Source organism: Abramis brama (assembly GCF_963993115.1).
Source record: "Abramis brama genome assembly, chromosome: 5".
Lineage (NCBI taxonomy): Eukaryota > Metazoa > Chordata > Actinopteri > Cypriniformes > Leuciscidae > Abramis > Abramis brama.
Window position 1 is genome coordinate 45,464,258 of NC_139967.1, and position 25,461 is coordinate 45,489,718.

The 25,461-nt window shown below is 39.1% G+C and overlaps 1 protein-coding gene across 4 annotated transcripts in view; it reads right to left on the bottom strand.

Moving 5' to 3' along the window:
• The window catches only part of dlg4a (discs, large homolog 4a), a gene marked incomplete at its 5' end in the record, with an annotated part of 163,128 nt that overhangs the window by 48,251 nt on the left and 89,416 nt on the right, over window positions 1-25,461 (bottom strand). For 3 of the 4 annotated variants that reach the window (XM_084115411.1, XM_084115410.1, XM_084115409.1), the window contains one exon: window positions 24,279-24,335. In XM_084115411.1, the coding sequence (XP_083971537.1) occupies window positions 24,279-24,335 (57 nt within the window). Of the gene's footprint in view, window positions 1-9,802; window positions 9,946-24,278; window positions 24,336-25,461 lie in introns of those variants that run through there. The other variant, XM_084115412.1, reaches the window with a different exon arrangement.

Sequence of the window (25,461 nt, forward strand, 5' to 3'; positions counted from 1 at the left end):
ACGTATTCGCTGGGTTGACAATATGGGTTTCCTGTTTTTAATGTGTACTGATATGGATCCTTGAATCTCAAGATTCTGCTTTCTGTTGATATGTGAACAAAACTCCACTGAACATTTGTAGCTGCAATAAACTTTGTGATTTGTTACATTAAATATGGAACAAAGTCTCAGCTTTCCGATTCTGTCGATTTTATCATGAAATACAAACAATAAATGTGGTTTTGGCACTCTTTATGTGACAGCTCGCTGTAGTGCGCATGTGAACCGATCATCTCTTCCTCTTTACTACAAGTTATAGCACGAAATAAACATGAATATTTATCAGAAGGTATGTTGAAAGATACAGTATCACTTATTGAAACATATCATATCTCATGTAATCGCTCAATCAGCGACACCAATAAATAAGCTTGTAAACAATAGGCTATGTCACTAAACCATTCAATGTCCATAAACTCGATTTTTAGCTAGAAAAATTAATTTCAGATTTCGGATTATTACAGTTTTTCACCATATATAGTAAAGGAACTTCCCTTAAACCGATTAACAGGTTTTTACTGTAGCATTCTTACAGTCACTGACTAAATGTTTACTTAAATATTGACAAACCTTTAAGATTTCCTTCAGGTTCATCCTACACTGAAGAAATCTGAATATACACACACAAATGCAGGCCACACACACACATACTCAAATACTGCTGACCGTCAGCCTTTATTCAGCAGGAGTTGCGAGACCCTCTGAGGGATTTGAAGGTTGAAGCGAGTGCAGTAGATATTAGCAAAATGAACAGAGAGCCAACCAGGGACATGAGAGGAGCCGCAAAAGAAGAGGAGAGGAGAAACGAGAGGATATGCGGGTTAAAAAGAACAGAACTTATTAAAAAAAAAAAAAAAACGAGTAAAAGAGAAAACAAAAGAGTAAAAATGAATATGTTATTCATTGAAAATCTTTTTCCAGATCCACTCTGGGTAGGGGTCATCGTGATTTTGTCAAGACAGACATCTTCCTGGATCAACATATTTAGAAAATGTAGTCCTACTCATATCCCTACTTGACATAAACTGTAAACTTGTCCCTCAAATCTGATTGGTTGATTGGAATATTGTTCGAGGATCAACAAAGATGTCGATCCAGGAACACGCTGTACTTGTACATTGTAGCGCTTGTTGAATTTTAATGCTTGCAACTCAGGATTGGAGATGAAGTTCTGTTCCTCGCACAATGCAATCATATGGATTCTGAAAAATTGATTACAGCACTATAATAAAATATATTACATTTATGATCAGTTTATGGTGCGTTTCTGATGTATTTTATCATCTTTTTTGAGGCACACTATATGCTAATCCTAGTTTCAAAGTACCTTCCTCAAAACTAGTGCTAACAAACACTACACATCATTGGAACTGGTCATTATGAAACGATCAATAATGTCTTCCCTTGCATTCAAAGATTTGTTTCGCTGATAAGCTCACTTGCTTATTCACTGGCTCAGTCTTTCTCAACAATGCACATCTTCTCTCAATGCACATGTTCTCTCATCTATTTTCTATGTATCAACACTTCCTCCCACTCTCTGTCTCGCTCCCCTTAATCTACGCCATCAATCATATCTCTCTTCAGAAGCACATTGTTCTTTTCCCTGTGAGGGGGAGCCGGTCACCATGGAGCCTTCTTTCTCTCAACTCAAAATGGCCAATATCAAGATAGCGACACATTTACGCTGGCATGTTTGCATGCATTTACTCACAGTTTATGGTCTATGTACTTCACTAGTAGCAGGAATAGGTAGTGGCCTAGGAAAACTGAAATGTTCACTTGTGCTTGGAGTTGATTGTTGTATTTGTGGTAATGCAATGAAACATGCCAAATTGTGTGGACATAATTTTTGGTCAGGCTGTCATACAAAGAAATTATGAACACGTGCAAAAAAGAGAGAACCAACACATATTAATAACTGATTATGTTGTAGTTAGTGTATGCAATGTTTGGCAGCATAGTAAAATAAAACATGTAGCTGTAGTTTGATAAATACCTTAACCAAGTTTAGAGTTTTGTTTTTCCTTCACATTTAAAATATTGTTAAAAATCTAAAATATTTTCTTCATATTTTGATTGTTTAATCGAATGTGTGGGGACATAAAAAACAATATCCCCTCCGGACATCAATTGTGGCCATTGCTGTACTACTTTATATTAATGAAATAAAAGGCCATGTATGTGTACTTAAAGAGAGTTCACTTTCATATGTAATACTGTCAAATTAAAGGGTTTACTTTAAAGTACACTTTAAATCATTGTTTTAACAATCTTTTGTTGTGTTTTAAAGAAGTGCATATTTTGATGTGTTGATTGACAGCTAATTGCATTTAATATAAATTCAATTTTTATTTAACTGCAGTTAACATGTAATTAAGCACCAGAAAACACTGCATTCAGTTCACACTAAAGTAAATTTTAAAGTATATTATTTCTGTAGTAACTTTTTATACATTTGTGAGGTTAAGTTAAAACTGCTTCAACATCACATTCCTCATCAGTTTACAACACCTGAAAACCATAACAAACTCCTCCTTCAAACCATAACCATAACTCTCCTTCTCACAAGAGATTTGTGGGTAATTGTGGCGAGCAGGACGAGGGCCGTGGGAGAACGGCGTGAGGCTGGTGTCGTGATTAATGATGAGCGACACCTGCGGGACTCATATCTCTCACGGAGGAGCGGAGGCATAAAAGTAGGAGCGAAGACAGTGAAGTTTGAGAGAGGACCAGGCCTGGACTGTTTTATTTTATTATGTGTGGCGGCAGTCGAATGTGAGGGACTGCCATCTCTACTTTTGTTTTGTGTTTGTTTATTCATTTTATTAAAAGTTGTTGAATGTTCGCCGGTTCCCGCCTCCTTCTTCCCATAACATCTAACTGTGTTACAGTAATATTAGTCCAAAAGCACATACTTCTACACCACAGTATGTTAGGCTGGTTGGGATGTTCAAGCAATTTAGATTGCACGTTTTGAGGAGATCTTCCCATGCATGGCTCACTTTACACACTTCAGAAAAAGTGTGTAAACCCAGGAAAAAACCCCCAAAGAGATCTCTTTAACATCTCAAAAGTTTCTCCAAGACAGAAATGAGGTTACATTAACATCAAATGGAGACTCTCCTGCTTCTCACACTTGTCTCCTGAGACAAAAAACTCCAACACTCTCACAGTGGTCTCCTTTAAAGTTTTAGAAGAGATCTTCGATTCTCAACAACATCACACACAGTGCTCAGATTAGTGTAGGATCTGAGAGCAGTTCGGACAGAGACGATTCATTCGAACAGAACAATCTAGGACCATAAATGAAGTGGGCGCAATCCAGTCTGAGCTAACTGAAGAACTGCACAGCTGTAAACAGCAAACCTTGTGAAGAGATAATCCCAACTAGAAAAACCCCCAGCCAAGGACTTTATGGCCATGCAAGCTTCAAAGAGATGAGCCTAGCTAAAGGAAGAACATAGCCAACTTTAGGTAGTTTGTAAAAGACGGATTGGAGCTCGAGTCCCACAACGATAACACCAGAGGTTGTTTGACCCCCCATGACAGATATACAAAACCGACCTTCTTCTTCTTGACCTCTCATGGAAATCTCTTAAAACACCCCAGAGACTGCTTTTACATGATCAAAACGCATCAGATCATTTTAAAACAATGCTAGACGGAGTAACCAAACATTGTTCAACTGCATAATTCTATATCATGTTCACAACCTATATATGTGACTATTATCCCTAGATCACACATAATTCATGCAATTGTTATAACTATTGAATGGTTGACTGAAAGTGTTTATTTTTTCTTGTTTCCTACCATGATCATCTGCTCATAACTCAAATAAAATCTGTGTAAAATGTATTGTATTCTTAGTATAGAAACCATGTCTAAATTGTCCTTTTTCTAGAGCGGGAAAGTTAAGAGATGATTTCTGGTGAGAGGAGGAGAAACAGCCACATCTGAACCAAAGACGATACCTCATTGGTCAGAACCTCTCCAGGAGGCTGGACAGATACCTCAGTTTAAAATCTCAGGACATGAACAAAGGATCAGACAGAGTCAGATCAAGAGAGATGAAAATGGGTTAAGAACAGCTTCATTCAAGCCATCTACTGTAACTACTCTCGTCTCACTTTCTTTTCTTTCTGTTGAGTCTTGTGCTCTAAATTAAGTTTTGCTGCAAAGCCTTCAACTTCAACTTCATCCAAAGACTCCACTTCATTCATCCGCCAACACACCAACGTGACTGGCCGCCTAAGACCAGATGAGATCGAAGCCGGGAAACCCCCTTTTCGCTGACAAAGGGAATCACAAGAAACACAAACGCAAATAGTCCATCAGACTCTTAGCTCAACTGGTGCATTGATATATAATGTATTAACACTGCCTAGGAAACGTAGAAGGGTTCAATTAATAATTGATGGTTTGTTCAGGTCATGTCTTTTAAGTGCAAATATTGCTAGAAACTTGGGATTTCATCATTTCACTCTCTTGAAACTCATTGTTTCCTCACTTTCTTTCTTTCTTTCTGCAACTCGTGTGAATGTGTGTGTGTTTGTGTTAGATATTAGTTTTATGTGTTAGAATAATCAATAAAGTCTCGTTGTGTTATGTGCTTACGATTTTAATGTCTTAAACTGCTGGTCTTGTAATCTTGCTAAAGTACAAAAATCTCCATTTTTTGTTAATGTAAACTCATTTATATCTAGTAGAAACATTTGAAATGTGAAAGAGATAACTTTCTTCACTCTGGGTAGCTTCAATCTCACTCATCCACACCATTTCAGTCAAACACAATACATGCACTGTCATATCTGAAGTCGTTTAGTGTAGACAGAGTTTTGTTGCACAATGATTTAATAGTGGAAATCATGACCAAAATGCAAATTGGGTTGTACAAGACAACATTTCCAATGCTAAAAAAAAAAAAAAAAAGGTAATGCAACAACCATGAGGCACATGTTTCACCTAAAATAAAATTGAAGACATCTGAAGACAAAACTGATACCTAAATGAGATGTATAAGAGAATCACCACTTAGTATCCTGAGCTTAGAGCTTCTGCTTTTATTTCTCCTAAGGACTTTTAGAAGAAACATCTTAGATTTGTAGGATACTAAAATGAGAGATATTTGAGAATCTCAACTAAGTCTCCTGAGCTTAAAAAGAGAAACCTCAGAGCAATACAATATTTATATAATGGAGTCTTGAAAGCCAGCAAGACAATAAAGAAACGTTCTATGTATCTTCCACCATATTCTCAGTTTTGACTCTTTTTCTCTCAAAAAGAGTCTCTTTTTGTCTCATTTGTGTCTTTTTAGGAGAAACATCTGAAATGCTGTTGATATTAAAATTAGAGATATATGAGAATCACAACGAAGTCTCCTGAGCTCAGGAAAAGCAACCACTGAGCAATACATTTTTCTACACTGTCCAGAAAAATAACACACTTCATCTTTAAAAACATTTTTCCCGAGATAATATTTGCATTTAATAAACATTTATTCAACAAATTAATCCAACGTCAGAGAGCAACTAATCCATAATATGAGATGCACAAAATTAATTAAACTATAATCAGTCTAAAAGCCTGCTCTTTTAAACGCTTGTCAAAACAGAAAACAGGACACGCTGCACACGGCACCTATAACACACACTAATGCGCTGGCCTTGTGTTTGCTTCAAGAGTCCTACACAAACTGACAGATCTGAGAGCACGACATTTTCGAGCTGTATGAATATTGGTTGTTTTGAGTTCTTCTGAATGACACGCTTGTTTGGGAAGATAAAACTGGCAACACACGCAAACCCGAGGGTGATGCTATACAGCAGTGGGCAGAAACTACACACACGCATTTCAACAAAATCTACTTATATACTCCCACTCAGAGGCTGTGTGTGTGTGTGTGTGTGTGTGTGTGTGTTGGGAAGGAAAAAAAGAATGAAATCCCCTCCCACACTTCGCACAAGCACCTGAAATTGCCATTGAAATTTAAACAATCAGAAAAACACACTATATAAACACAGTCCCATGTTATTTAATGGTGTTTACTATAACAGTAATAATTCAAGAGTCAATAATAATACACATCAGAATGTGACAAGGACAGATAATATTTGTTTCCCTCTCTCTCTTGTTTATACTTGGTCTCAGGATACATTCACACGACAACAATGTAACTGAAAAGTGAAAAGTTTCTCCATTGCGTTTTTGAAAAGTTTCGAGTTCAGACGACAACACTGTCAAAACAATTGAAATGACTAAAAACGCTGTACTCTGCTGCCAGGCCAGTAGTTGGCGATGTCACTTTGTAAAGAAACACTACGCACCTATAGACTGAACAGGTAATACACATGCGCATGAAGTCACCATTTTCACAAATTTGTGTTTTTTGTAGTTTACATGGAGACGATAACGGGATCATTTTCAAAAACATGTACTTTGAAACCCAAAATGCTGTTGTTGTGTAAATGAATGTAAATCGCATAAAAAGTCTGCGTATTAGTTGAATAGAGTGTCGTGTAAGCAGAAACTGATTTGACCAAGTACAACATGTTGCTGGATCGACATCTTTGTTGATCCTGGAACAACATTCCAATCAACCAATCAGATTTGAGGGACAAGTTTACAGTTTAAGTTTAGGCTTACAGCCAGGGTTATGTGCTTCTACATCAGTGTTATTCAGCATCATTTCACTCTGATTTTAGTGGTAGTTTTAGGTTTAAGGATAGGGATGGTGTTAAAAATACATTTTCAGACAGGAATAATGTTCCAGGATCAACAAAATATGTTGACCCAGGAACGCATGTAAACGCCCCCTCAAAGCAGATTTTTTACAAACTCCAAGTGAAGTCAGAAATATTGTATTTAGTTCTGTGCACATGAATGACCAAAAAGTTTTATTTTTAAAGTGGGAAAAATCTAAATGATACCAGAGTTGCTGAGTTGTGAATTTGGAAAGGGTGTGTTAATGTGCTCCATGGAGGCAAACAAGTCTGTTGGAAATGGTAGTGCATGATTTTGAATAGTTATTATAATTTGCCAAGCTGTATTTCAATAATTATTACAGCTGAGGGGGGGACGCAGCAATAACCTACACCCGGGGCCCCGGACACCCAAACTACGGCCCTGCCTACAGATTAAAGTGATGGATACAAGTGATTGTGTCAATTAATGTGCATTGCCCCTTATTAAAATAAACATACATAATAAACATAAAATAAATACGTAAAATAATTAATTTATAAATAATTAATTAACATAATTCATTTTATTTAATTATGTAAAAATGCTAAATCAAACATATACATACATATATATATATAATAAAAATAATAAACTCAAAAAAGTGCTCATGGGCATTCACTGGAAGACCATAAAACACTAATTTTAGGTCAATTAAAATATTGTACATTTATAACCAAATGTCTTTTTGTTTTGTTTTATTTATTTATTGAGAAATTTAATTTACCCAGGTTGTACATACAGTATAATAAGAATGCTCCTTGGATTAATGACTGATATTTGGGTTTGTGTCCTACTGTGTCAGCCAGAAGGGAAACAGCATGACATACTTTCAGACTTTTTGAGCGTAAAAAACTTCTGTAATGCTTTTCCAACTTGAATGCGTGACGTGTCTTAATAATGAGCATTTGTTGCACTCACTCAGGGGTTAATATGTGTGCTGTCGCAGCCTCATCCTTTAATAACAGCCTCTTTGCAAAGCTTGCATTACATTAAGGCAAGTTCACAGAACAATCTGCTCCAAAACCTGTTAGGGGCTGAAGCAATGCACTATTTCTTCATTTTTTCTTCATTCATTTTTTCCAGCATGCATCATGAGAGCATTATGCCAATGAACAGAACTTTTAAAAACATCTCTTGAGGTCTCTGTATACTATTCCTCTTTTTTTAATGATTGGCCTACTCGTTGCAAGCAGTCAGTCCTATTAAACATGCATATCATCATGCACTCTTGAGTGTGTGTGGCCATTGCAAAACCTCAGTAGGCCTAAACTCTAAAATAAAGTTTCCAAAAGTGGGTTTTCGCAGCAATGCCATATAAGAACCATCTTTGGTTCCCCAAAGAACTTTCCAGTAAACTGTTCTTAAAAGAACCATAATTTTCTCAGTGTAAAGAACATTTTAATAACCCAAAGAAACGTATTCCACAATAAATAACTTTTTGTGCAATGGATGTTAAAGGTTCTTCATGGAACCATAATAATAACCTTTAAGATGATAGTTACATTCAAATATCAATGCCATTAAACCTGGTCTTACCCAGATTGCATTGCATTATGAATTGTGATCTGCCACATTACGGACGAAGGTTGTGAAGCTAAACACAGTGTTTTTGCCTCTTCAAGATGAATAGATTGTCGTATTCCTCATTTGTAAGACACTTCGGATAAAAGCGTCAGCTAAATGATTAACATAAATGTGAATGTTGCCTGTTTGCGTAGAGTGTTTTGGGCCGTCCTACTGTCACTGAATGTTGACATACCTGTGGCAGAACACCTTCTCTCTGTTTATAAAAGTGTTTCTCTGACTGCATGTCTTATAAATAAATTAATGCTTCACAAAAGCAATCAGACAGAAAAGACACCCACAATTTATGATACAAACCAATGAGAACAGAAAACGCTTCCACCCACTCACACACTCCAAGCAGGAACACACACGCAATGTTTCTCTCTCTTCATCCTCCACTGACTGAATACTACAACTTATACCATAATAATACAGTCTCTACCTCGTCTACTAAAATCTCTTAAACTACCATTGAAAAAATGGAACCCCCCCCCCCCCAAATAATTTTTTTATTTATTTTTAATAAAAAAATCATTAATAACATTATTAGAGTACATCTTTGGAAGCAGTTCATGTACGATCAAACACATACAAATATCATGAAGTGTTGATGCATATATATTCATTTTGGAGAGTAAATGAACTACTGAATAACTATAGAAAAATTACCCAAATTCTGATGTACTACAAAAACAATCTTCTACTTTTACTATTTCTTAATCCCTCCCTGTTCTAGCTAGATTTGTTCTGGACGATGCAGCACTTCTTGTGTTATGAATAAATGTAAATGTACTAACTATATGGAGGCAAATCCAGGTGCCCCATTTTCATACTTTTATTTAATCCCTTCAGTCTCATTAATCATCTCATCTATTATTTAAGCTGCTGGAACATTTGACGGCAGCTTCATTTCACACACAGACACCCTAATTTTAACTTTCCACATTTTGCAACTTCTGACGCACTAGACTCTTCTGAGCTCTGCTGTGAACACAGACCGATCCACTGTATGGATGCTTCTTATTAGTGGCATTCCTCAAACGTCCATTTTATATATAACAACTTTATATAAAACAAAAACAACATGTTTTAGATTACACAGTACCCAGTGTTACTATTGTGATTCCAATAAGAAAGCTCCTGTAGAACATCAGAAAAGGGATTTTAAAGGAAATATTTGATGATTTTAAAACTCCTACAGCTCCCCTGTGATCTCCTTTAACTGTTCAGTAGACAGACATTAGAATACAGAGTTCTAATAAACACATTCAACAAAATCTTGTAGGAATCCAGTATATGATCTTATTTGATCCCATTAGGATCTTGTTTCCAAATTAGGTTAGAAATTCCATCAGAAGTGATGCACACATTCCGTCGCGTTTTCTGGCTATAGGGATGAACATCCAGCAAAATCAGATGACAGTATGTTTATAAAGGCGTCATTTCCTACCATGATCCGATGGCGTTGTTTTTTAGCTTTCCGGACGTTGTTGATGAATCGCCGGCCCATTTTCTTAGCGTACCACACGGACACAAACATCGTGCCCGAGCACTGAACACAGACTGAACACACACCGAGCGAGCGACAGCGCGCGCTCTGCTCTCCACACGACCAGCGCGCGCGAGGAGGAGGAGGAGGAGAGACACGCACGCACCCGCGCGCTTTAAATGTGACAGTTTCATGACGCGTTTAGCTAGACGGAATAAAACAGAAAGCAAGGGCATTGAGGCGCGTTTTGGAACGTTAATAAAGCAACAATCCACGAGAGGATGTGTGTTAGTGATTGTAGTAGTGTAGTCATGACGCGAAGGGGTAACATAAATGTAGCCTAATGCACGACGTCAAGTGGCCAATTGCTCTTATTGGCAGTCTATTATAAACGTGGTTGCATATTATATATTCGTGGAAACAATTTGGCGCTTATGTGCAATGCTGGGTCAGACTCATACGTGCGTTTAGGGGTTAGGGTTAGACCCCCGCGGCACATCCAGTTTTTTTTCCAATCGAAATGATCTGTTTTACGCAATTCATGGTGCAAGACACGGGGTATACGGCCGGGCCAACGATAAAGAACAAGCAATTAAAACAGCGCAGATAAAATGCAAAAACCCTGGGAAAATGTAATTCCAATCGGAAGTGAGCATCCCGAAGGGCAGAGCCCTTGATGTGTGGACTTTGTAGGGAGCAGGGCACTTGCGTGTCATAAGCCGTTTGGAGCCCATGGCGAAGGGAGCAACGAAAGACCACGTAATTTCATCATTAGCTTCACATGGAAAGTTACCACAACAACGCTAGGCAGGATATCTAATTATTGCTGGTAATATGATGCAAATAAATAATTGCGTTTTTCAAATATGCTTTATATAGCTATGTGTGTTCCCAATCTGCTCTTAACTTTATAAGTTAAAGGGGACCTATTATGCAAAATTCACTTTTACATGGAGTTTGAACATAAATGTGTCGGCAGTGTGCACACACAACCATGGTAAAGAAAAATAAAATAAAAAAAGTCCACTCACTCCTGTTTTGTTAATCCCCTTAAATCATAAGCAGTGTCTCAGAATGAGCCATTTGCAGATTCTAGCATTTGTGACGTCACCTATGCTTAAGCCCCGCCCACGATTGCTGAGACTCTGCCCTATTAGCATAGACCCCACCCAGAGTGAGCTGTGCAGTCCTCCATGGTTATCTCCTCGCCAGAGCATTTAACAGCAGCATTCAAGTAAGAAATGTGTTCTTATAAAGGTAAAGTTAATTCAGTCAAGATTATCTGTTTTTCTTTTGTTGTTTGATTCATATTAACAGCATATAGCAGTAGGTACTGTATATTACGCTGCTGTCACTTTAATACACAGATCTAATATACACATGCGATTTATTAGCTCCATAAAACACATCATATGAACCCGGAACTTAGTTAGCATCAACTGGAGCCCTTTACAAAAAACCCAATATGATTTTTCCATTAGCTTTTGGATTATTGCAGAAAATATAAGCTCTGTGACCAAAAAAAGTTTTTTCAAAAGAACACAACTTTTATGAATTTTGAAGCCTAAACACAATCAGCAGAAGTAAAAAGCTAAACGTATTCTATGAACGAACTAAACCACGGTCACATGACTTCAACGTCACCACTATTATGCTTGTCCTAACCAGACGCGAAGCGATAAGATTCCAGCGACAAATAATTTGTCTGTCCACACTAGACGCGACGTGACTGCGAGATGCGTCAAAATCAATCAAAACCCTCAGCCAATCAGAACAGCGTGTGGGCGGAGTCTCGCGGCACCAGACAGTAATCTTGACGGCACTCGCAAGAAAATGGATAAGTAGCTACATAATCAAATTAAAAAATATTACACCATTTAAACATTATTAAAAATACATAGGCTACTGAGTTACTAAAGCAATCTTTGTCAAAGAATACACTTGTTTGTTCACAGTTTGAACGTTCTTGTTTCCATTTGTTTAATTTCAAGATCTGAGGTGAATTATTCATTGTTGCTTTTACAGCCACAAAGCTGGAGCACTAAATGATATTCAAAGTCACATTACACGCTTTTAACATTAAATAAAGCACATAAACAGTCCCTGAGATTATCACTGCCACACTTTGTGTTTGTTGTTCCAGCGCGACGTCGCAGAAAAATAGAAACCGTTTCTAAAAGTGAATCGTCGCGTGTCGCCGTCGCGGCCGGTTAGGACAAAAACTCTGATTAACATGGAAAAGAACCTTTTATCGCGCATTGCGCCGCGTGTAGTTAGGATACGGTGTGAGGCTGTGAAAGTGGATGAGTGAGTAGATGAGTTTACCTGTTCGCTGTGATGACGAAAGTTATTTCTCGTTGTTCTCGTGGAGGTAAAAAGAAGTTTGAAATATGTAACCAGTGGTACGCTGTTAGTGACCGTCCCGACGCTGCCCATTCTGCTGAGAGTGACGTTTAGTTCAATATGTAAATATGAGCTGCGTGCTTTCCTCTCAATAACAAAATAAACACAACAAAAGTGACATCAGTGAGAAAACAGCAGTTAAGAAAGCATCTGATCATAGTGATGTGGAGATGTTTGCACAAGCTCTGCAATTCAGCGCTTTAGTCCTCCAGTCATGTCACGTTTATTTATATACCGCATTATACAATATTGCTTTAAAGCAAGCGGCTTAACAGTATTAAACTGTGACAGTGTCACTTTCAATTAGAATTACAACTTCATCTTCTAAAGGAGCTCTCCAGTGTGCTCATGTTTTCACTCGCGTCTGACCTCTGTTCCTCTGAACAGAAGAAATAAACCAGAGAAGATTTACAAATCAAGGAAGGCGGAGCCTCAGAGACACACCCACCTATTACATCATCGCCACGGACCAATGGTGATACGAAGCTGTTTACCAGCCTAAGTGAACTTTTCTGGAAAGCTTTGAAATCCAGAAACAAATTCCAAACAAAGTTCGTTTGGGCCTGATTTTGTTCAAGATGACGTCACACTAGTTTTTTCTTCAATATGGCTTTAAATATATCAGGGCCTTTAATGTCCCCAACAACCTCTTGTTATCAACCGCTTTTTTCAAGGTAAGTAAAAGCTTTAAAAAAATCACAACATGGTAGGCTATTACTGATGTATTTCATGTCATCGAATAAAAGTTGAATATATCTTGAGCTTGTGTTACCGTTTAACCAAAAACCCATTGACTTCAGGACGATGGAACTGGAAGTGCTAAAATGCGAACTAGTTTTGGCTAACACAAACATCGCTCTAGCACTTTAATACCATCTGAAACCACCAGTGTCCCACTGTACTTTCCCAGCACTTCTGTAATGGTGTCCTAAAATACTCAGCAATACTCTATTGTGTATTTCCGGTTGATTTGCAGAGAGCGCATGTCTTTAGCCTGATTCTATTGAAGCTGACTGCACTCCAGAGTATTACATATCATCACACTGGTTCATATTCACTATTGAGGAGACACCCAGTTTTCCAAGAGAGGACTGAATCATCCAGCTCAGCTTGGAAATGCATGACAGAAATGTCCTCTGGGAAATAAGACCTATGATAATGACCTGCTTTTAACTGCTTCCCCTTATACATTAATATTGCTTAAAGGTCGGAGGGTTGCGGTGCAGAAGAGGCGCGAGTGTCAGCAGAAATCTCTCTGCGGATCTGATAGATGCACAGTGCTTTTGCATAATAATGGCAGGGTCCGAGGTTAATGGACGCAAAGGTAAATACAGAGAAAGATGAAAAGAGTGTGATGAAATTAAAACAAAGGATGTATTTGAAATGGAAAAGTATTTTTTAAGGGAAGCAGTATGAAGCTTGTGTTCAGAGCCCATAAAAAATAGTTCTGCTCAAATTGTTCAAACCTTAAATTTTGATTTAATATTAAATTCAAACACTTTTATTTTCGCAAAGACAAAAACATTCATACAAAGTAAAAAAGATTTATTATAAATACCATATTCTTAATCTGTATATTTTCTTTAATGTAGGTCAATATAATATTTCTTGATTTAATATATTAATATTAGTGTTGGTCAATATAATATTTCTTTTACAACTTAATTTAGCCATAAACAAACGCTAAATTAGCTATAACGAGAGCAGAATTTTCACTAAAAATATTTTGCTAGTCAATGTTTAATTTAGTTCACTTACTATAAATAAAGACAACTTCAATGTTTGTTGTGGTGTCCTTTTAAAATATGCATCATCATTTTTTGTTATGTACAAAAAAATAATAAAATAATTTCATCAGTCAGTGAATCTGTCGAGTGTTCTGAACATCAACACTGGTGTCAAGCGAACATAATATTTAAACAAAATAGTTTATTTTAATTTGTTCTATGGTTTTAGACAAACTGAACAAAACCATGATTTTCGATCAGACCAAATATAAAAATCCACTTTTAATAAATGACACGGTCATTTAACGTTTTCTGTGAGTGTATGAACCCTTTGCAAAAGTTTGTCCAAATTAGTGTTTTAGGTACAATGGACAATTCAGACTCTGAAACCTAATTCACAGATTAGTTGTTCATATTGCCAAAAGTTACAATCTTTTTGCACAAAATGTGATAAAAATCTAACATAAAATGTGAAATAGCATTTCCGAGATCATAACTGTCACTTGCTGAATTAAACATGCAACGTAATGAGGTCATGTGACAATAGTCACTGTAAACTGCATGCCAGCTGAACTGCTTTGACCTAAGGAAACACAAATGCCCCACAATGCATTTCACCACAAAACCGTTTTCCAGTGCATACACACAAGTATTACGTAAGACACTCCGAGTTGAAAGGCTCACCTAAATGAGAAACCACATGGGCTCAACTCTTCTCTCCTTCTTTATCTCAGTCCTTCTCTCTGCCTCCATTTTCATCTCAACCACCCACTCTCTCTCTCTCTCTCTCTCTCTCTCTCTCTCTCTCTCTCTCTCTCTCTCTCTCTCTCTCTCTCTCTCTCGTTGGAGGATCCCCCAGACCATTTGTCTCAGCAAAAGTCTGTTCAGTAATTACCTCAGAGCTGCAGGGACAACTTTAAACATTCATTAGTGAGCAAGAACCTTTGAATAGACATAGAAGCCTCTCTCACACACACACAACAGCAAGTTTTTTAGTAAAACAGTGGTGAAAAAAATGCAAAATAGGTAGAGAGTGTCGAGTGTAGTGCCTAGAGGAGATCATTGTAGCAAAAAAGGTAATCAAATCACTTCCAAACACACACATAAAGAGCTTTCCTGAACCTGTGGTGGGCGATGAGCAAGAGTGAATCCTGAGCACATGAACAACACACACACATGCACACAGGCCGCATAATGTCCCTACAGCTGGCATAGGACGGAGAGCAGAGGAAATAAAATAAAAAGCTGCATTTCAAGATTTTCTAAAGAAAATCTCAGTGGTGCTTGCCTGTGAAAAACTGGCTTCCGGGTGTTTTGAGTTGCAATAGTGTTATTATGCAGTTGCTAAGGTATTCTGAATGGTTGCTAGGGTGTTTAGGTGGCTGTTCGGTATATAGTTATAATTAATTCATATGGTATAGTATAGCATTGTGTGTGTGTGTGTATATACTTTTACATTCACCATTCACTTTATTAGGTATACCTGTTCAACGACTTGTTAACACAAATATCTAATCAGTGATCAGCAAATCACATGCAGCAACTCAGTGTATTTCGGCATGTGGAGATGATCAAGACGAACTGCTGAAGTTCAGACTGAGCATCAGAATGAGGAAGAAAAATTTAAGTGACTTTGAACATGGTCTGAGTATTTCATCTGATCAAGTGAGATTTTCACACATAACCATCTCTAGGGTTTACCGAGAATGATCCGAAAAAGAGAAAATATCCAGTGAGCGTCAGTTCTGTGGGAGAAATGCAGTGTTGATGTCAGAGGTCAGAGGAGAATGACCAGACTGGTTCAACTGATAGAAATGCAAGAGTAACTCAAATAAACACTCTCTGAACGCTCAACATGTCCAACCTTGAAGCAGAAGAGCTCCAGCAGCAGAAGACACACACCGGTGTCGCTCCTGTCAGATGAGAACAGCAAACTGAGGCTACAATTCACACAGACTCACCAAAACTGGACAACAGAAGACTGGAGAAACATCAACTGCTCTGAGTCTGGATTTCTGCAGTGACGTTCAGATGGTCGGGTCAGGGTCCAGTGTAAACAACATGAAAGTGTGGATCATCCTGCGTTGTATCAGCGGTTCAGGCTGCTGGTGTGTAACTGTGTGTTATATATTTTCTTGACACACTTTGGGTCTCTCAGTTCCACCTGATCCTTAAGCCCTATTCGGACGGGACTAGTTTAACATGGAGAGGTTGGGTACAGTAATAATTACCAGAGCTTCTCAGCTTCTCAGATTTTAGTCCCGTCTGAATGTGCATCTCAGGGATCATCACGGACAATGTCAGTAAAGATTACGGCAACTTTTACCTTCAGTAAAAAGGTCCGGAAAAATTACCTCAGGCAATACTAATCCCGTGCGAATACACCCACTGTAAATATGTACATAAATATTTTATCATTTCCTGTTTAAAAGTAGTTTTCCACTGTTTTTCAAGTATGGAGACACTTGAAAAGCATTCAGTTGCGTTCTAGACGCCGGGACGAGTCTGTGGCAAAACTCAAGTGTTTTACACACACCATTCAGATCAGAGAGAAGATCGAAAGCACTTGTTAGAGGCACGAAACATCTTTTAGCGTTAGGTAAGTGCCTATTACCAACACAATCCAATCTAAAGTTAATTAATACATTGTTCGAACAGACATAACTGTTTTATATATATAAACATGGGCGTCGGAACCATTGTATATGGGTGGGACAAGACCCACCCACTTTTTAAGACCAATGATATTGGACCCACTCACTTTTACATTTAGCGCATTTGTCTGTTCGCTTTTCAGAGCGTCGTCAGTCAAATCCATTCCACTTGAGGAATGCCCTAATGAATTAAAATCCATTTCCGCTGAATCGCTACATTATATTTCTCAACGAGCCGCAACTGACGAAAAAAGCGCCCGTTTTACCCTTCCAGTCAAATATTGTGTTGCAAACATCAACAACAGCTTTAAGTTGTCAATGCTGGCAAATGACTATGGTATCAGCAGGTTAATCCACAGATAGCTGTGCATTTAATGCACGATGTGGAGGCGATAGTTTACTTATTAATTAAAAGGCATCAGAATACATGAAATGGCATTAGTAACATTTTTCTGGGGGAGGACCCACCCACTTTTTTTTTGCTTCCGACGCCCATGTATATAAATATAGGTTGTTTGCGCACGTGATATCAGGAAGCAACGTAATACACACATGACAACAGGAGTGACGGCGATGCGTAAATCGAGTTACTCTCCCACTTCTGCTGGTTTTACTGAGATCTCTTATCCCGTGCGAATTAGCCATTATTATTACAGACATCCTGTGGTAAAATGACATTACTCCATCTACCCTTGTAAAGTTAATCCCGTCTGATTACTGACCATGTCCAGTCCTTTATGACCATCTTCTGATAACACGCTGTCACAAATCATCTCAAACTGGTTTCTTGAACATGACAGTGAGTTCACTAAACTCAAACGGCCTCCAGTCACCAGATCTCAGTCCAGTAGAGCAGTTTAGGGATGTGGAGGAACGAGAGATTCACATCATGTCTGAAAATCTGCAGCAAATGTGTGATTCTATCGTCAATATGGAGCAAAATCCCAGAGGAATGTTTCCAGAGCCTTGTTGAATCTCTGCCATGAAGAATTAAGGCAGTTCTGAAGGCAAAAGGGGGTCAAACTCAGTACTAGCAAGTTGTACCTAATAAAGTGGCCGATGAGTGTTCAGTGTATCATTGGTGATGTCCATGCAAGCATTACGGAAAGCAGTGTCCTCTCAGTGCCCTCACTGGCACACAGACGACAGGCTGGCACAGACACACACACTGGTGAACTGATGCCAACACTCTCCGTTTAGCCACCTGGACACGCCATTAGTGACACACTTTTAAAGGAACAGGCAACGATAAAGGTTCACGATGAGCATAACGACACTGAAACCCTGGTAAAATCACTGTAACAAACTTCCTGCCATTTTTCTATGCCAGCCTATTTTCTCTAAGAATACAAACTGGCCTGACCAACAAATATTAGATTTGGAAATGAGTTCCCGGCTGAGCATTTAACACAATAAATAAAATGTGATTCATTTAATGAATTATCAGTTTGAAATTGCTTCTTGCCTACTGGTTTATTCTTAATCTTTTGAATCCAATGAACCTTTCAGAGTGGGCCGATACAGTATCAGGGGTGTGCAAACAAGAGCCAGTTATGAACTCCCTCCATTTCCCTCAGGACTCATCCTCACTTCCATCATTTACTCGTTCCTTCAGCTCCTCTCGTTCTCATCTCACATCATTTCCCCTGTAGTGCATCACATCTCCCTCTCCTTCAATTCTAGTTTTTCATGATCTCAGCGCTTTATCTATTAGAAAAAAAGAACAGTATGATTAATTAATTAATTCCACTATTCCCATATGCAGTTTTATTATAACTTTGCTTGTTTACACTCACAAAGCAATTTGTGCTTTACCATTAGGTATATATGCAAATCAAACCGGCAGCCAATTAAAGGTCCAGTGACATCAGAGCTTGTTACGCAACAGAGCCGACTATGTTCATATACTGTGTCCAGTGCAGCAATAAACACACACACACACACACACACACACACACACACACACACACACACACACATATGCATACTAAGGCATACACCCACTAACTGCTTTTTACTCCTTGCCATGAGCGTACAAAAGAGTGATGATATACTAATTTGATTCAACGAACACTAATGTCTGTTCACCCAGTGTCTCCTGCTAACTCTACAGCGGCAAAAGAAATGTGGAATTAATGCCAGGACATTTCTACTGTGATCTATCTATCTATCTATCTATCTATCTATCTATCTATCTATCTATCTATCTATCTATCTATCTATCGGTCATTCTATCTATCTATCTATCTTTCTATCTATCGTTCTCTCTATCTATCTATCCATCTATCTATAATTACATAAGTCTTTTGTACTCCTCACCCATCCATGTTCTCTGTGGATGAGTGTTCGGTGTTTGCTGGTTCTTGTACCCTGCTGTGTGTGTGTGTGTGTGTTTTCTCCTCATCTCACCACATCCTACAGCCTGTCATTTAGAAATGGAAAACGAGTGTGTGTGTGTGTGTGTGTGTGTGTGTGTGTGTGTGTGTGTGTGTGTGTGTGTGTGTGTGTGTGTGTGTGTGTGTGTGTGTGTGAGAGAGGGAGAAAGAGATGGAAGCTTAGGAAGATTTCACTTGCCTCCTTGGCACTTCAAACGTGTTAATATCATCAGCAGCAGTTCCGTTGCTATGGACACCAGAGTCTCACTGTCTCAACCTCCTGTTTAAAATGTTTGAGTGCTGTTCATGTGTGTGTGTGTGTGTGTGTGTGCGCGCCCATACGGGAAAGATCCTATATTTCCAGTCAAATCTATTTTACATCTCAATTGTTTCTCCTAGACAGCAATAAGATTAAGACAAGAAACTACAGACAAACGCCTCGGTTACGACTGTAACCTCGGTTCCCTGAAGAGGGAACGAGCGTTGCGTCGAGATTTGACGCTATGGGAACGCTTTGCGTGATGACGTCTTGAAGCACATGTAAAATCAGTCCAATGGCGTGGCGGAACGTCAGAGGCGGGTGACGTCACGTACCAGGAAACTATAAAGCCTGCCTGAAAACAGAAAGCGAAAGCTTCGTAAAGTCTGAAGTAGTTGCTGACAGTCTATGAAATACCGGCTGTAAAACCCGGATTCCCTGTTGGAGGGAGGTACATATTCTATGGCCCCTTTCTCTAACAGAGTGTTCACTTCTTGTTCCATGACCAGAACCTGCTCGGAGTCCACCACTGTGGGTAGGACCCCCATAAACCGAGGTGGGCGTTTCTTGAACTGTATTTGATACCCTTTTTCTACGGTCTGCAGGACCCATCGAGAAACATTCGGCAGTAGCTTCCACGCTGTCAAAGATTCTACTAGAGGTACCAGTCTCTCGAGACTGGCTTCTGGATTTTGTTGTTGTTGAGTAATCAGTTCGTCGCCCTGTAACGGCGCACCAGCAGGGAACGACTGAACGGACTGCTCTAACACCCTCCTCAGAGGGGGCGGGCATCCCGAGGCCACTACGTTTCCGGGTGGTCCTAGAGATATGTGCTCGCTGGAGACCGCTGCGCCCTGAAACACCGGAGGCGGCAGGGTTGGCAGAACGGTCCCCTGAGGGTACCGAAGGGAGACGGGCACCGTAAAAGGAGGTGTTGACCGCTGCACTTCGGGGGGGACTACCCTCATTGTCCTGAGTCCTCGGAAGTCAGGACTTTTTCCCAGCAGCCTTCTTGGCGGTAATAACGGTCCGCAGAGCCGTTCTACCCCTCGAAGGCTGCTGGGTTTGAGCGTGCCTTCCGTGTCCCCGAGATTTTTGTGGGGGAGCACGGGAGGACACGCTCTGTTTTTGAGTGGCACGATGTTCAGCGCTCTTTTTAGATGAGTGAGGCTGCTCCCGCTCAGCAGCCTCATAAAAAGAACGGCGGGGAAGAAGTTTTTGAAGGGCGGTTGCCTGTTTAGAAGCTTCCTGAAACTTATCTACAGCACTATTCACCGCATTACCAAATAATCCCGAAGTGGAAACAGGCGCATCCAACAGAAAATGTTTTTCTTTATCTTTGATGTTACTGAGATTGAGCCACAGATGTCTCTCAGTGGCCACCAGGGCTGCCATAGAGCGGCCGATGGATTTAGCCGTCTCCTTGGTGGCCCTGAGAGACAAATCTGTGGCTCTACGCAGTTTGCAAACCACATCGGGACCAATCCCCCCGCCCTCATCTAAATCACCCAGTAATTCTGCCTGGTAGGCTTGCATCAAAGACATGGTATGCAAACACGCTGCAGCTTGACCAGCGGCGGAATATGCTTTATTAACCAGGGAAGAAGTGACTCTGACTGGCTTGGTGGGTAACATAGGAGCCTTCAGGGAAGATGCCGTTGCTGGAGAGAGATAGCTCGCAAACGTCTCCTCCACCTTCGGCATCTCCCCATAACCATGCTCTTTATAATTGGAAATAGTGGAGTAGTGTGATGTTTGTGCACTGTAAACTCTGTATGACATGGGTTTCCCCCACGATCTCGACACCTCGGTGTGGAGATCGGGGAAAAACGGAAGGCTTCTGCGCTGAGGCTGTGCACGAGATGGCAGAAAACGTTTGTCGAGCTTGCTCTTCGAGCGAACGTCCTGCCTATCTTCTGGCCACTCAATAGATAGTCTTTCGACAGCTCTTGTCACTACCTCTAATAATTCTTCGAACACATGAGACTGAGGTGGCGAATCCTCAGACTCAGCGTCAACACTAATAACATCCAACTCCTCAGAGCTGGACAATTACAGTGTTGGTGCCTCCATCGGGGGGGAAGAAACCGCAGCGCGTGCTTCCACACCCTGATGAGAGGCACTGGGTCTATCAGAAAGAGACTGAGATAAGGCAGAGCCCGTCTCAGCATCCACTGATAGATCCATTTGTGAACCCCAGGTCTGTGCTCGGCAGCGGCGGGACCAGAGCCCTGGGGAACGCGATCCTGAACGTTCTGGAAGAACGCCAGGCGGGATCGGAGCGTACGCAAAGGCAGCGCGTCACAATGCTCACAGCCAGCACCCTCGAGTGCTGACTGGGCATGCTCCTCACCCAAACAGGCAACACAAAGGACGTGAGTGTCCCCACCCGTTAAATAACGCGGGCAGGGGTGCACACACAACCTAAACTGCTGCTTGCTCGCCATACTGAATATATATATATATAATATAGACAGACAACACCAAATAACGGGACAAATTCACATAGAGCGCTACTGAAGACACAGAAGCTTTCGCTTTCTGTTTTCAGGCAGGCTTTATAGTTTCCTGGTACGTGACGTCACCCGCCTCTGACGTTCCGCCACGCCATTGGACTGATTTTACATGTGCTTCAAGACGTCATCACGCAAAGCGTTCCCATAGCGTCAAATCTCGACGCAACGCAAGTTCCCTTGAAAGGGAACCCATTGTTTTTTTTACACTAACTCGTCAATTTTGAGATTTTGAAGTATTTTGTCTCCATAACATTTCTTCTTTATAGAGTAGTAGAAATAAACTCTTCTCTTCTGATGATGTGTTTACTGGCGCGAGGGTGGAGCAACCTGTCACTCAAATGAGATCCACCAATAGCAAACCACCACCATCCAATCACTCCCCATGGACAAAATCAAGCCCGCCCTTCATTTGTTCTTGTTCGAGAAGCCGTTTTACTCAGATATACGTCACAATAGGGAAGAATACACTATCGCACTTTCAATTTCATGAGAGCAAATCAAGCCTCCTCCTTCTGTTTACATAAGGAAACGATCCCAATAATCTCAAGTTTTTCCTAGAGTTTCAAAACAGATCTCAACGTCTCAAACTGTACTCAGATTTGCTCTAAAGTCTAAGATGAAAATATGAAGTCCAGAGCCAGAGCTAATTTTATCTGCCTCAACGATTGATGTATTTGTGTCTATTTTTAAAACCTTTAAGGCATTTTAGAAGAAAAATCTAAAACAAAGTAGATATGTCAGTCAAAAGTAACTCTTTGAAGCATAAGCTCAGGTTTGGCCAATCACTTCCTGTTGATATCACTGACAGTGACAGACCATTAGTGAACAGCTGACAGCACACCGCCCTCTACAGTAGCATTTAAGGCACTACATTAACTCAGAGAAAGAGAAAGATGGGTCAATACACTGAGCAAAAATCCTAACGTATATGGCAATAAATCATTGCCAATTTTTTTAATAATTTGTGTATATTGGAGTATGAAATCAAACTGAGATCTTTCTCAGACTCTTTTTCTCCTCCAGTAACTGAAGGAACATTATTAAAAATGATTATCTGACAGTGTTGATTAGTTGATGCATTTAGCACTTTGTTTTAATATAACCTTAATTCTAGCCATCCAACACACAGCACACGTGTTATAAGAATATTTGCATCATAGTGAGATGCGTTAAGCAGATCTAGAAGGAAACAACATTGTTCCAGGCAGATATATGAGCTGTCAGAAATAATAGGCTGAAACTTTGTGTGTGTGTGTGTGTGTTTAAAGTTGATACTCTGCAGCAGAGTGATGAGTTTGCTGATGTGGGTCTGACAGCACAGAGAAAATGATGACTTCAGGCAACAGAGAAATTCCATATAGACATATGAAGGAAGCTACTGTGAAAACAAACTGACATTGATGCAACACAGAAAAAAAAAAAAAAAAGTAAAAATTTCTTTATGTTAAAACACCATCTTTGTTTGCATCCATTTAACTTGTAACAACAATTTCTGTCATTTCTACTTGTTGAGTTTTGATATTCAACTTCATTTTCTTCAATAGTATGTAAATTCACAAAAGTGAAATTACCTTAATTGCAGGTTGTAAATTTTTACCGTTTTTTTTACAGTGTGTTTGTGTGTGTGTGTGTGATGTAATTTGGCCCATGGCATTTCATACAGACATACTCTTAAGGCCATATATATATATATACACACTACACAGCAAATCTCAAATGCCTGATTATGCGAATATAAGGCATGAATATACTGAAGATATTATAAACATTAACTTGACTTAAATTTGACTTGACAATTCAACGACCCAGTTCTGTGACCTTTATGAAGATAATAACAATTAAACAATCATGATAATGCCACTGTGAAGAACAATGTCACAAAGGAAGTGTCATTCATATTTTTTTCCAGTAACCATTGTAGAAATGGTAATGATGAGTTTGACTTGATTATTAACAATTTTATTCACATTCCCTATCAGAAGTTGTCATATATATATATATATATATATATATATATATATATATATATATATATATATATATATATATATATATATATATATATAAATAATTAAACGGTTAAAATACTAAAAATCAAGATGTAAACTGAAATCATATTTTTTCTCCTCAATAACTATAGTTATTTTTATAGTTAAACATACAGAATCTTGAATCTTATAGAATCACAAAATAAATGAATCAACATTCCCAGTTTCTGTTCACAAAAAAACTTGAAAACAAGCAGCGTTGCCATAATTACAGCAGAAATAACGTAGGAAATCTATTGTGTTGGACAATGACGGGCCTTTGAGTAAAAAAGGATGAGAAACCAGCAATATGTGGATTAAAACTGATTGGTTGGGTGAGATATTTCCACGGTTATAATGATGTGATCAAATGGCATGAAAAAGGATGATTGAATGATCACAAACACAAGCAGTTCCTGCAGACTACAGGTGCAGTTCTGCCTCCCGGACAGCAGGGGCAGTGTTAGTGCTCTTACCAGTGTGGAGACCGCAGACGTGTACAGAGGCGTTTGACCGGAGGACAGCAACACTGGCTGTGAAAGAAAGAAAAACAGGAGAGGAGGGCGGATAACTCAACAACAAACCAATAGGATAAAAAAGCATTAAATCAGAGATTAAAGAGAAGGCGCATTTGTAATTGAATTTGCGAGGCTTCCGGTTATTCTTCAAGCTACTCGCTAATGAATCAGAAGTCTCGCACATTCACAGAAAATGGCTTACTTCTGTGTTGCAAAACAAGGTGGATACAAATAAAGGGATAGTTTTCCCAAAAATGAAAATTCTGTCATTATTTACTCGCCCTCAAACCTGTATGAGTTTCTGCTGAACACAAAAGAAGACATTTTGAAGAATGTCAGGACACAGATGGACCCCATTGACTTCCATAGTATGGGGGAAAAAATACTGTGGAAGTCAATGGGGTCCATCAATTGTTCTTCAGCAGAAGAAAGAAATTCATACAGGTTTGGAACAACTTGAGGGTGAGAAAATGACTTTATTTTTGGGTGAACTGTAAACATGCATTGATGCATCATAACGCATTATAAAGCATTGAATCTGCTATCTACGGCAATAATATAAATGTACTTTAATACACTGACTATATGGTTTTATAATTACTATAATAGTCTAAATGTACTTGAATCAAACAGAATTGTTGTAAAATTTAGATTTCATGAACTGAATTTAGCGAAAGAATAATTGTATTTAATGACTTTAATTACATTCTTACACCATTTTTTTCTACTGGAGAATTCAGAAACTGTAAATATTTGACATGCATGGTATAAGAAAATGCTGCAAATCTGTGATTGATATTATCTGATATTTTTAAAGAAATTCCCAGTTAGTGTTGGCTCGTCTGAGCAACTGCATCCCGTTACAGGGACAGACTCCATGATCTACAGGACACTGACGGAAAAGTCCGGAAGCTGCTGTTTGTGCATCTCTAGCAATGGGTGTAAATTAGGGAACAGGAAAGTGAGAACAGACCCAGAAAGTGAGGAGGTTTTTCAATCATTTTATGACAATTAAGTGAACGTGGAGCGAATTTGTGATGTTGGTGTGTTTACCATGTCCCCGGCAAAATGAAAAACTTTACAAAGAAATATTCTAGAAAGTTTACAGTAGAATGTGTTAATTTTTTTTTTTTTAGTTGGT